The sequence below is a fragment of the Siphateles boraxobius genome, unplaced genomic scaffold, assembly GCF_051911475.1.
Source record: "Siphateles boraxobius isolate OS27281-9 unplaced genomic scaffold, OSU_SipBor_1 16, whole genome shotgun sequence".
Lineage (NCBI taxonomy): Eukaryota > Metazoa > Chordata > Actinopteri > Cypriniformes > Leuciscidae > Siphateles > Siphateles boraxobius.
Window position 1 is genome coordinate 5,493,259 of NW_027508766.1, and position 13,148 is coordinate 5,506,406.

At 37.4% G+C, this 13,148-nt stretch overlaps 1 protein-coding gene across 2 annotated transcripts in view; it reads left to right on the forward strand.

Moving 5' to 3' along the window:
- Positions 1-13,148, forward strand: part of fras1 (Fraser extracellular matrix complex subunit 1) — a 127,992-nt gene that overhangs the window by 86,921 nt on the left and 27,923 nt on the right. Inside the window, exons 30-41 of one of the 2 annotated variants that reach the window (XM_077231329.1) lie at positions 3,469-3,628; positions 3,741-3,916; positions 5,114-5,230; positions 5,892-6,006; positions 6,462-6,599; positions 7,305-7,337; positions 8,974-9,105; positions 10,347-10,475; positions 10,578-10,825; positions 10,920-11,065; positions 11,894-12,056; positions 12,631-12,763. In XM_077231329.1, coding sequence (XP_077087444.1) covers positions 3,469-3,628; positions 3,741-3,916; positions 5,114-5,230; positions 5,892-6,006; positions 6,462-6,599; positions 7,305-7,337; positions 8,974-9,105; positions 10,347-10,475; positions 10,578-10,825; positions 10,920-11,065; positions 11,894-12,056; positions 12,631-12,763 — 1,690 coding nt within the window. The remainder of the gene's footprint in view (positions 1-3,468; positions 3,629-3,740; positions 3,917-5,113; positions 5,231-5,891; positions 6,007-6,461; positions 6,600-7,304; positions 7,338-8,973; positions 9,106-10,346; positions 10,476-10,577; positions 10,826-10,919; positions 11,066-11,893; positions 12,057-12,630; positions 12,764-13,148) is intronic. The other variant, XM_077231330.1, reaches the window with a different exon arrangement.

The following is a 13,148-nucleotide window of genomic DNA, read 5'->3' on the forward strand; positions in this document are numbered from 1 at the left end:
GATAATGTTTACTGTGTTTTTAAATGCAGAGATTATGTCAACGATGATGACTCATCATCTCTCTAGTAGTGGACGTGCCTATACGCACGTTTCATATGGATTACATAATCTGAAAATATTTGTTTTCCACTTGAATTGGTTGACAATTGCTCGACATTTCAAGTTTCTATAGAAATATTTCGCATGTCTGTGAGGCAAGTATACACTGAGTTGAGTTTTTTTTTTGTGACGGGCTCAAATTCACAGAGACTGAGATGGCAGAAAGCGGATCCTCTTTGTTTTCTTATTTCAATGTTTTGTTGTTATTGTGAGTTACACAAATAACAAGTAGAACCTTTTTCGAATTTTTCAGTTTCGAATGATGTATTACTCTTATCTGTATGACCAGAAATTACTGTTTTAATGAGTATTTTAAGTTGTTTCTGCTGTATAATTTAAGATATTAATTAAATATTGTTAAAATTAATAACATTAACACACTATTTTCAACACATCTCAATCTAATTTTTAACACATCTCAATCTGATATTATTACAGTTTCTATAGACTGGTCAGAGATCCTGCAATTATTGTTTACATATTTGCAGTCCTAGTTTTATATTAGTAGAAATTAATAGAGAAATCTATGGAAGCTTGTTTCCGCCACAGAATGAAAAATAAAAAGGTAATTGCGACTTTTTATCTCACAATTCTGACTTTATTACTCAGAATAGTTAGATATAAAGTCAGAATTGCGTGAAATAAAGTCGCAATTACGTGTTATAAAGTCAGAATTGTGAGATATAAAGTCGCAGTTGCGTGTTATAAAGTCAGAATTGTGAGATATAAACTATTCTGAGAGGAAAAAAGTCAGTCTTTTTTCCCCCCATAGAATTGGACTTTATAACTCGCAATTGCGACTTTATATCACGCAGTTCTGACTTTATAACACACAATTGCGACTTTATATCACGCAATTCTGACTTTATACCTCACAATTCTGAATTTATAACACGCAATTGCAACTTTATTTCACGCAATACTGACTTCATACCTCACAATTGTGAGAAATAAAGTCAGAATTGCGAGGTGTAAACTCGCAATTGTGAGAAAAAAAGTCAGAATTGTAAGATAAAAAGTCGCAATTATTATTATTTATTTATTTATTTATTTAGTGGCGGAAACAAGCTTCCATACAAATCTGTTTTTATTTTCAAAAGTTTCATATTTTAGTAATATGCTATATGATAGTATAAAAGGCAGTTATTTAATTTTGGAATTTAAAAATATAATTATTACTAAATTCTTAACATTAAATGTATAAATAAGTATTTATACATGCCTTCAGCCTGAGATGCTGGGAAAGGCCCCATCTTCCCTGTGACCCTACATAGGGCGAGAGGTTTAGAGAATGGATAGATAGATGGATGGGTCTTTGTACTTAAAATGATTTAGCTGCCATTATAATTTAAGATGAGGATCACTTGCAAGGGGATCCTGTTTTGGGTTTGAAATTTTTTAAATGGACCTTATTAAATGGTTTTAGAAACTGCTCATTAAGGTAACAGTTGTAGGTTACCACTTTGTACAGTCTATTGTTGGTGTCTGTTTGTGATCACATAGGGTTCAACTAATAATAATTAATAATAATAATTTTTATTTATATATATCGTCTTTCCAACACCCAAGGCCGCTTTACAAAGATAGGTTTAAGGAACAGAACCAAATAGCAAAAGTACCAATACACAATACAATACACATAGTACCAAGGGCTGAAAAGTAATATACAGAGGTTGTAACTACTGTGCTCGTTGCCTCACAGGATCATATTTAAACCATAAGGTACTAGTATTTACCATGTAGCAGTAGATATGGCACTAATATGATGTAGGTACATTTTTGCAAAAAAATTATAAAGAAGTAAAATCTGACAGTGCAAGCACATTGAGACACAGTGGATCAATTCTGTGATCTAGACTACTGTGCGTAAAGTGTTTTTCATGACAGGGTAAACACCGCTATCGCATGCCTCTCTCCCACTATACGTACATACATAATCATCACCACCCCCTTGAAATTGCTTCTTTCTGACTATTTGACATGCCCTCAGCCTGCTGATGTCTAGACAGATAGCAGCACTTTGTTTGCTCTTTTCTATCTCTGTTCCCCCTTCCCTACACAGTTATCCACACATCTCTCAGTAGTGTCATCCGATTACACCTGCCTTGTTCTCTGCTGCAACCTCTTATCTCCCATCCTAAGTAGCTTTTGACAAATGGAAAGCCCTATTTCAGGGTGAACACTCTGTTTTCTGATCAATAGTACATCGTTTTTACTGGTAGGATCGCAGCAAGACTATTGGACAGAATCGCATGAAGGCCTCATCAAGGTCTTTAGTAATCACATAAGTGTTATTGAGTGGAAAGGTCAAATTCCATCCACAACACAAGGCGCTAAGAGCCAAAGTCCCTGATCTCAAAAGAATCGTAATGTGGATTTTTGCTATGAAGACAAAAAGGGATAAATGAGGAAGCTGACTTTCAATTAACCTTTTGAAGAGTTCTTTGGCATTTCTAGTACCTGATCACACTTTGATCGAAAGAAATCTAGAGAAAGTTAGAGAAAGAAAGAAAGAAAGAAAATCTTTGCAGGTATTACCTTCACTGTAAAATATGTTTTGTCAGGGAAAAAAAATTTCATTTTGATGTGTAACATCAAAATTAATTGGTTGTATTCTAGTGTTATGCATTATGGAGGAATCAACAGTAGTTTACACAAGCAAAAGTTATCTTTAAGGGTCATAGGTAGAAATGCACTACATGAAATGCAGCAAAAATCTCAATTAAGGGAGAGTCTATGATTTTGACCCATGAGTGAACTCTTCCGTAGAAACCTTGCCTTATAAATCCATCCTGCTCTCAGAGAGGTGATCAGGCTCAGCAGGAAGGTGGTGGAAGGGTGCCAAGGTGTTTCCTTTGTGAATCAGAGCTTTCATCTCTCCACGTCCTTGACAGTCTTTGATTACCTGTGCAGCAGATGATCTTATTCACCAGAATGAGCTCCTCAGCTAGTGTTGGGATGTTCAGAGCCTACTCAGGATCTAAAGATTCCTGGCATAGGAAGTGTAGCCTTGATGTTTCTCAAAGTAAAATGCAAGGATCATTCTGAAGGATCATGTAACACTGATGACTGGAGTAATGGATGCTGAAAATTCAGCTTTGCCATCACAGGAATAAAATACATTTTAAAACATTAAAAAAGAAAACAGTTATTTTAAATTGCAAAAGTATCTCACAACATTACTGTTTTACTGTATTTTTGATCAAATAAATGCAGCCTTGGTAAACTTATGAGATTTCTGTCAAAAACATTTGAACAGGTACTTTTGAACAGTAGTGTATAAACTATTACTTTATTATGAGGTACCTTACATGCTGTTATAAGCTGATATAAACATGCCAGTAATGGTGCATTATGGCTTCTCTTAAGGTTGGATTGACTCCTCACCTGCGTTCAGTGCCTAAGACCTGGGTGAGGGAGGGAGGAATGGTGCAGCTGTCTAAAAAGTGTCTCAATGCTCAGTTCCAAGGAGCCAGTGACTCTGAAATCCTGTACACCATTTATTCAGAGAGTGGACAGCCCAAACACGGTATCATCATCATTAATTCCTTACTCTATGTCTGTCTTTCTTTCTGAACTCAATTCAGTGCCATGCACTACAGTAAAATGCTTCTTCCTAAAGGAATCTTGTGTGTGTCTAGGAGAGATCGTGCTGGTGTCTATGCCCGCCGATGGTCCTGTGGAAGCATGGCAGTCTTTCCCAGATGGTCAGGACCCCACACCCACCAGCTCATTTACACAGCAAGATGTTAATGAAGGAACTGTCTGGTACAGACACTATGGTTCTGGAACACATAGAGACACTTTTCAGTTTCAGGTGAGACACACTGCGCAATAAATTTAACTCGAGGCATATACTGTCAATTCTGCAAGAGCCCTGCGGCTCAGTATGAAGAATCAAAGGTTGACATCTGACTGGGTTCATGTTTTAATCTGTGGATGTACTGCTCTGTTTCACATATTTGACACATATATAAATTATAAAAAAAATTATATTTGATATAAATATAATTTGGATCCAATTTTGATGCTCTTTACATAAGTACATTTTTACTGCAATCGTTTATTTTTGAAAGCAATGGTGTTATCGACCGAGTCACTATACAAACACTAAGGGCATCTTGATAAGCAGGGCACATTGTGTTGATATGAATAAAGATTGCTCAGGAGATGTTACTTTTTATGCTTTGGGGGTGGGGGGGGGGGGGGGGGGGGGGGTTGGGATTAGCCTTGTAAGAATAAAAACTTAAAAAAAAACTACCAACCTCTCACCTTTGAATAGTAGTGTACCTTTCTTTCTTTTTCTCTCACACACCCAAAATCAGACTTTTAGATCAGCGTATCTCCTGTTACAAGTGATGCACAAAGCAAACACAAACCTCTTAGGAAGATAAACAAATTGTTCCCGTCTCTCGCACTATTTGACTATTTTCTCCGTTTTACTTCAGTTCTGCTTCACACTCTTAGACTAATTTGTCCATCTGTCCTACTTCTCCTTCACCAGCCTCACTGCATTACTTCGGTATAAATGAGCTAATTTGTCTTCAAATCCAGTTTCAAATTAGTGTAAGCTGCATTAATGGACATTCAATCACAGTTAATTCATCAGCTTAAACCCCTAATGACTCTTGACACAACAGTGTTTTTGTCCTCCTGCAGAAAATTGCTTTCCCATCTTGTTTGTTCTTTTCTCTTCACATCTTGCCTGAGGCTGCACCCTGTGCCACAGACTTCATTAAATAAGATTTGAGTTTTAATGGTTCGACACGGTTTAATTTATTTCCTCAGGGGTGTTTGAAAAAAAGTGTTTTTTGTCAACCTATTAGTGTGGTGTCTGGTCACGATTTTTAATCCCCCCCTCCCCCAATTCAACAAAATCTATTTTGGTCCACACAGACAATTTTTTCACAAAAATTAAAAAAAAAAAAAATATTCTAGTGGAAACACACATGTGTACTGTGGTATTTGTTTAGTTCATAAATGTTTGTTCATGCGTGGGTACTTTTGTTGACAGGTTTCAAGTGAGGTTTATCCAGAGACTCTGAGTGATAAGCAGACCTTCACTATAGGAGTGATGCCTCAAAGCCCTGGCATGCCTCAGATCTCACCTGGAGCCGACCTGCAGATTACTGTAAGATTCAAACAGCAGGACATGAAAAGACTAAATGATTCTCTGTCTAGTTAAATAGGAGTTAAAATTCAGTGTATCCAGACTTTGAAACTGCTTCTTCTTCTTTCTTTTTTTTACTTTTTTTTAAACTTATATTCCTTTGTTAGTCAAATGTTTTTATATATTTTTTTTTTTTTACTTAAAACACCTTGCCAGTTAAATGGGGAGAAAAGCTTAAGGTCAATATGATTTTTAATTTTTGGCCAAACAAATATACTTCTATTTAGCACAAACACATTAAATTGATCAAAATTGACAGTCAAAACTTGCACAATGTTACAAAAAAATGTAAAATAAATGCTGTTCTTTTGAACTTTCTTTTCATCAAAGAATCCTAGGGGGGAAATGCATCACAAAGCATTTCTATATTGATAATAAGAAGAAATGTTTCTTGACCACCAAATCAGCATAATAAAATGATTTCTGAATGATCATGTTACACTGAAGACTGGAGTAAAATTCAGCATGAATAAATTACATTTTAAATCTAATAGAATACGGTTAATTTTAGTTGCAATACTATCGAATAAATATCAAATAAATGCAGTCTTGGTAAGCAAATGACAATTGACTGCAGACATTGTCTTGATCAGTGTATATGGTTTTGGCTGTGTGTGTGCAGGCACTGGAAGATCGCGTGACTGTGATATCTCCCTCTGCTCTCTCCTTCACTGACTCTGAGACGCCCAGCGACAAGCTTGTCTACAACATCTCCAAAGCACTCACCTCAGGCCATGGTAACTAAACCTCTATTATTGTCATAGGGGTGAGGGGAAGGACACTCATAGGCATAATGGAAGCCTGATAGTTTTGTTTTGTTCTCCTTTTTGTACCATTAAATAAAGAGTACATGATTTCAAAGGTGGAACTTGCTGTAATGGAAGGGTACGATAATTGTGAGAAGCTTCATTTGTGGTTCTATAATATGTCTCATATCCTTTTTATGGATTAGATGTTTTATCTGGATTAAATAACAATTATTAATAGAATGGGCATCAACCTTCTCTTACGTTTAAAAAAAAATGGTGGAAAAAGATTGTGATGCACCCAAATGACTTAGCTCATGGATATTAATTCAGTTTTGCATAAATAATCTTTATCCCACAATCTCTCTTTTATTATTTCTGAGCTTCTAATATTGGATTGATTGTTATATTAATATCAACATGATGATGTCACTCTCCTCTTTCAGGTGCGCTGGAGCACAGGGACAGACCTTACCATCATGTACGCCTATTCACCCAGGCTGATGTAGACAGTGGCAAAATTATCTACAGACCCCCACAAGCACCGTCCCACCTTCAGGAACTTTATCAGTACTCATTTACAGGTTAGTTTTTACTTAACTACATAAGAATTATTATTATTTACATTTTTTGAGTACCAAATCAGTATACAGTATTAGAATGATTTCTGAGAGATCATGTGACAATAAAGACAGGAGTGAATATTCAGCTTTAGCATCACAGGAATAAAATAAAATAAAATATAAAAATCGTGTAATATTTAGCTATATTGCTATTTTTCTGTATTTTTTGATCAAATAAATGCAGCTTTGTTGAGCATAAGAGACTAAACATTTTAATATGTTTAGTGTAGTGTAGTGTAATAAGTTTTAATACAACTCAAATTCTATTCATTTACAGTTCTGTTATTCATTCAACTATAAAATTGAGTCCCAAAGCAGTTTTAATTGGAGAGTTTGGTTTTTACAGTGCTCTATGAATGTAACAATAGTAGCATGCAATACTAGAATGACACGCTCAGTAATTTGAAATGCATATAGTTTGAATGGGAAGTTAATTAGCAAATATGTCAGCGCACTTTTTATTTATTAGTACTGTGATGCTAATTGGTGCTTCTGAGCAGTCAAACCCGACGGCTGAGGCATTATTAGCGATGCATTTGTCGTAAAACTCCCCTCTTCAGTATAACCATTTAAATATGAAATAATCTCTCACCCTGCTTGCTAATTACTGTGATTTGTTAGCAGTTGTTTGTGAAAGTAACAACTAACAATCTTCCATTCCTACAGGTCTACCAGAGTCAGTGAGCCTTCATTTCACAGGTATATTATCACTTTTGACCTCTGTAACCCCCTTGTGACTCTGACTTATTCTCCCTTTCCTTACAAGCTTCCAGCAGACCCAGAATTAATTTCTTCCTCTCAAATGCCATGTATAGATCCCTCTGTGCCTCTGATCCCACATCCCCTTGTGTGTTGCTGTTATTTATTTATGGGACCTTCTCTCCCCTAAGAGGGAGTATAATTCCCTCTCTCTTTCTGATGTCCATCCATACGCTTTATTCCGCCTGACAGCAGAATACGATTGTGCATCCATCTTCTTCTTGCAGCACACATGAATCAGAGCTGTGACTTCTCATATGCCCTTCTATGTCTGGATGGAAACAGGGCACTGTAGGGCAGACAAACTCCTTTTAGAGCTGTTAGTAATAGAGTGAAATGGATGCCGAGTTACACTAGACTGGAGAACAGCAGTGTCAGAAGTCGATGCTGAAAGAACTTTTTATTCCTCTCTCATACATGTATTCTTAACTGAAGGAAAACATCAAACATTGTCATAAAACATAGAGAATCTTGGCTCAGCAGTGGATTTCTGTTTGCATCCACAGTTTAAATTCAAATATTCTGTTCGCATTTTATTCTTCTTCTTTTTTCATTGTTCTGACAGGATCAAGGTCTTTGTTTTGTCTCATTTGCATTGTAAGTATGTAAATTGTGACTGTGGTTTGGGAAGCGGCTTCATCGCGTCTAGCCTTACAAAAATATATATCTCCACCAGCATACCATAGTAACTACTAGTTTTAGTTTACTGTAAAATAAAATAAAATGACTATGAGTAATAATTTGTTGATGACAATAGTGGTTAAATCCAAATCACCACTGTTCTATTGTAGTAACTGGAGTATTACATAACAACAAAAATACTTCCATTTCCTCTTTTGGTAAATTTAAAAGCACTGTGCAGTTTTGTTTGCAGTCAGACGCACACACAATCCCAAAAACATTTGGAAAGGCAAGGCAGCTTTAAATGATTACTGAAGACAGCACTAACCACAATTCAATATGCAAATATAACAATTTAATCATCTCTGCCACTTACATTTTTAATGCAGTGTAAACTCTTAAAATCTTAAAATGATTGTATTTCTCATTTAAAATATATGTTTACAAAAACAAAAAACTGAACTAAATGTATAGTCACATTTTCCATAGTTCACTGAATTTTTGTGATTGGGCATTTCGTGTGAGCACTGAAAAATTTGGCAAGTTGGTCACACGGATTCAAAAGTGGAGGCAGATGAAGGCGAGCCTGTAGGGGCAGTGTTTACTCTAATATTCACACACGTAACACAACTGTTCGTGCTCTCAGGTTACAGCGGCTAAAAGGGGCAGATTATATTAAACGGACACTTCCGTGCCCGCATTTATAGAGAAAGAATATTATTAGGCATGTTGATTAGTTGTGTCTCCCAAGTTGTCCCTTTAGTTCACATCTTATGTGTAGTGTCTGGAGGATGAGGTTGTGATGATGTAGGATTTCTTTTTCTCTTTTCTGTCTGATTCATCCTCCCTGTGTCTGTTGCATTCATTCATCTGAAGTGGAGAAGACAGGCTGGGTTGAAGGTCAACAGTGTTTTTGTGCATGATTCACTTATTCTGAGTCGCTCTTTTATTTCAGTGTCTGATGGAGAGCACACCACTCCAGAGATGGACTTTTCTATTCTGCTGTTGGCCAATCATCAGCAGCCGCCGGTCTTTCAGATTCTGGATCCGGTGCTGGAGGTCAGCCTTGGCGGCAGGGCACCAGTGGGTAAGGAAACGAGTATTGCAACAATGTAATTAGAGTGAATGAATAAGTATTGTAAATCAGAATTAGAATCAGAAAGAGCTTTATTGCCAAGTGTGCTTGCACACACAAGGAATTTGTTTTGGTGCTGAGGCTTCCAGTGGACTATACAAATACAACAAGAAACATGAAACATAATACTACAAGTTTTAAGAATAAAGAATAAAAATATAAATATATGAGAATAAAAAGTATCACAGTTAGGTTTAGTCAGAATAGACATTTCCAGATTTACAGATTATGAACATATTTACAGTGTTTTGAATATTATAAATAAATAAATCTACATATAAGTATCACCTGAGTTGTAGGATATTGCACTAAACAGTGGGAGTATTGCACTTAAAGGCATATGCCTTGGGAGGAGTGTTAACTGTTCAGGAGGGAAATGGCCTGTGGGAAGAAACTGTTCCTGTGCCGAGATGTTCTTGTGGCCAGTGATCTGAGTCTCCGTCTTGACGGTAACCGTTCAAACAGGTGGTGACCAGGGTGAGTGGAGTCTGTGATGATTTTACCTGCTCTCTTCCTCACTCTGGAAGAGTACAGGTCCTGGAGGTTTGGCAGGGGGGCACCAATGATCCTCTCCGCAGTCCGGACTATCCGTTGTAGTCTCCTGATGTCTGATTTGGTAGCTGAACCAAACCAGACCACTTACATTTTAGCCGACTAGCCGAAAACGACTGATTTTTTCTCAGTTAACCCCCTGTTGTTGGACACTTTTACGCATCGAAAAAAAATTCATTTCTACAATTCACAATTTTTTAAAGGTCCAGTCAGTATTTTTTTCCTCATTAAAAAGTTGTACACCTCATTAAAGTTTTGAACTGAATAGCTCCTTTGAGAAACGTTTCAAATCATGTTCACATGAGACTACAGTCACATCAGAAGCCTAATAAAAGCTATTTCATTTTTCATGGGGCGGGTCACCTCATGGGGGCCACCATTTAGAGATCACCTGACTAGCCGAAAACGACAAATTTTTTCTCAGTTAACCCCCTGTTGTTGGACACTTTTACGCATCGAAAAAAAATTCATTTCTACAATTCACAATTTTTTCACAAAAATTCACATTTCTACAATGACATTGGTAACTGAAAACCTTTCCTTTCGCATGAGGCTACATCCACACCACTAGATGTCAGTACAATGTCAGTCAGCACAATATTGACTTTTTATCTTACTGGGCTTGTTTCCATGTCGTGTAGGTGTGCGACAGTTAGCGGTGACAGATGCTGACACGACCGCTGAAGAGCTGGAGTTTGAGCTGGTGGAGGGGCCGCTACATGGGACCCTCCTGAGAGTCGACCTTGGCTCGCAGGTCCAGATGGTCAATGGTAGGTGCTGCATTTTTGGTTCTCACAAGTGTGTGCTTCTTTATTGTACTTTGTGGCTTCAGTTTCTTTCCTTTATTCATCAAAATTCTCCTCACACCTCAGGAGACACCTTCACCTCCAGTGACGTCACCAGGAACGTTCTGCAGTATAATCATGCCGGTCTCACCATCGAGGAGGACTCCATGACCTTCTCTGTGACGGATGGAATCTCACTGACCTCCATCACAGTGCAGGTTTTGGTGTCTGAGGTCAAAGGTGATGCTCCCAAATGTGACCCGAAGGCCTTGCTATCCATGGAGGTGGGGGAGAAGAGCAGCACCATTATTAGGCGTTCACATTTAGCTTATATGGTGAGGAATGGCATGTTCTTACAATGACTGAAAATAAAAGTTAAAATTGGCAGTTTCCAGTATGCATAAAAAGCGTTTGGTCAATGCCTTTTAGGATGATGAATCTCCAGATGAGAGAATTTTTGTGCAGTTAGTTTCTGTGCCAATGTATGGGATCCTCACCAAAAACAAGGTTGAAACAGAGGAACTTAGTGAATATTCATCCTTTACAATGGAGGACATCAACAACCACAAAATCAGGTAAATGCCCTACATCCAGTGTTATTGTAGTATCATTAAGATTATAGTTTTATTCATATTTTAAATCAGTTTTTTTATTTATATTTTATATTTAATTTTAAAGTTTTAGCAAGTTGGTTTTATTTTTGTAATTGTTATTAGGTCTTGTTTTCTTTATACATTTTCATTTACGTTTTAGTTCTTTTAGTACATCAAGTTAATCTAAGTAAAAATGAAAATGCTTTATTTTGAGAATTTACTTTATTTAAAGTATCAAAGGTTTTTTTATGGTTTTCGTTTTAGTTGACTAAAACCCTGCCTATTTATGTATTTTATATTCTTAGCAGCTGTTACTCTCATATATTTTACGATAATTGAATTTAGATAGTACTTGCTTTAATTTTTACCATAATTTTACTGCATATTCATGTTGTTTTGAATTTGTGGCCTGATCTTTTTATCAATGTGTTTCTCAGATCATTACTAGTATTAATGTATCATTCTTAGTTCTACTATGTTAATATTAGACTCCATAATGAGGCATGCAAAATGTTTGGCGAGCAGAAGTGCTTGGGGCGGCTCAACATGCATGTCAACACAAGCTGCTTTAATTGCTTTAAATTGTTGAGGTCCGCTGAGAAATGATGAAATATAAAAATTCACTCAGGCGATTGTCTTTGCCCATATTTGACTATTATCCTGTGGTGGTTAGCTTTTTAAACAGATGGAGCATTTAACTTATGTTTTCAGCTATTTTTCAAAACAGTTTGTCCCAGCTCTCTTTCTTTCAGAATTTGAAGAAGAAGGTTGAAAATAGTGAGATTTTTTTTCTTTTCTTTTTTCATATAGGTATGTTACGTCCTTTGAAACGGGTAACCAGCCTGTCACTGACATTTTTCACTTCGTTGTCTATGATGGTGAGAACAATCGTCTGGAAAACCAGATGTTCACTATCACCATCACCTCTACCCAGAGGCAGCCACCTGTAGTCACTGTCCGCAGCAGCATTAAGGTGAACATAGTTCTTACTTTAATTTAAAGGGGCATTCGGCAACCCTAGCTATTTCTTCACTGATTTTCACTTTTGTTCTCGCATGTTTTGACCAACGAGCTCCCCCTACAGCTGTGAGGCGTATATTTCACAACAATGTCGTAAGAAAACTCACTTGCGGCACCCTCCTCACGCTTTCTACTGCTGCTCATGTGCATTTGTTATTATGGGAGCCGGCCAACTTTATCGTGTGGAGCTATATTTCTACCGAGGTGGGTAATAAATCATACACATTGAAGGCGGCGTGTGTGTTTATGTCGAATTGCCATAAAGCAGTTTGTGTTTCTCGCTCGTTCTCGCTTCTCACGAGACTTCCTATTTCCAACTTACCGGGACGTTAATCCTCATGTTGCAAGGTTGGTTTTCCGCCTGGGAACGTTGGGGGGAGCGGGGAAAGTCACCATTCTCACCAGAACAGGTTATTAAACCATCCACATGATTTCTAAACGGTTTTATTAAGCTGAAATAGTTGCCGAATGCCCCTTCAAGATCTGGTTCTTTCAGCATTTTTTAAACTCTTTATGGCGTATGACAGGTCCAGGAAGGAGGGAGAGTCCAGCTCTCAGCCAATCACATCATTGCATCAGACCCAGACACGCCCAGAAAGGACCTACTGGTGTGGCTGATCAGCCCACCCAAGTACGGCTACATTGAGAACACAAAGCAAGGTGAATCACTCAGCGCTGTCTCCATGTGTAATATATAACCTAGCATTATATGTTAGCAGGGATTAAAGTTCTCCGTCGCTACGACAGATTTCCGTTAATTGCAGCGAGTCTATGGGTTCCCGTCTCTCCTTAATGTCTTAAATTCACTTTTCATAATGTTAAGGCCGTAAATAGGCTTTCATTTATCAAATAGTGTGATAAATGTCTTAATTTTAGTTTGAATAGGTCTTAAATTAAGGAAAGACTAGGTGTATTCACCTTGCTGAGGGGGATGTGATCAAAGCCTGGATTGGAGCGAAAGCACGTTCCTCTCTCCACTCTAACATTCTGTAATCGCTTATGGTCCACTCCGGGTTTTCAATTCCCGCTCACGGAAAAACTGCTC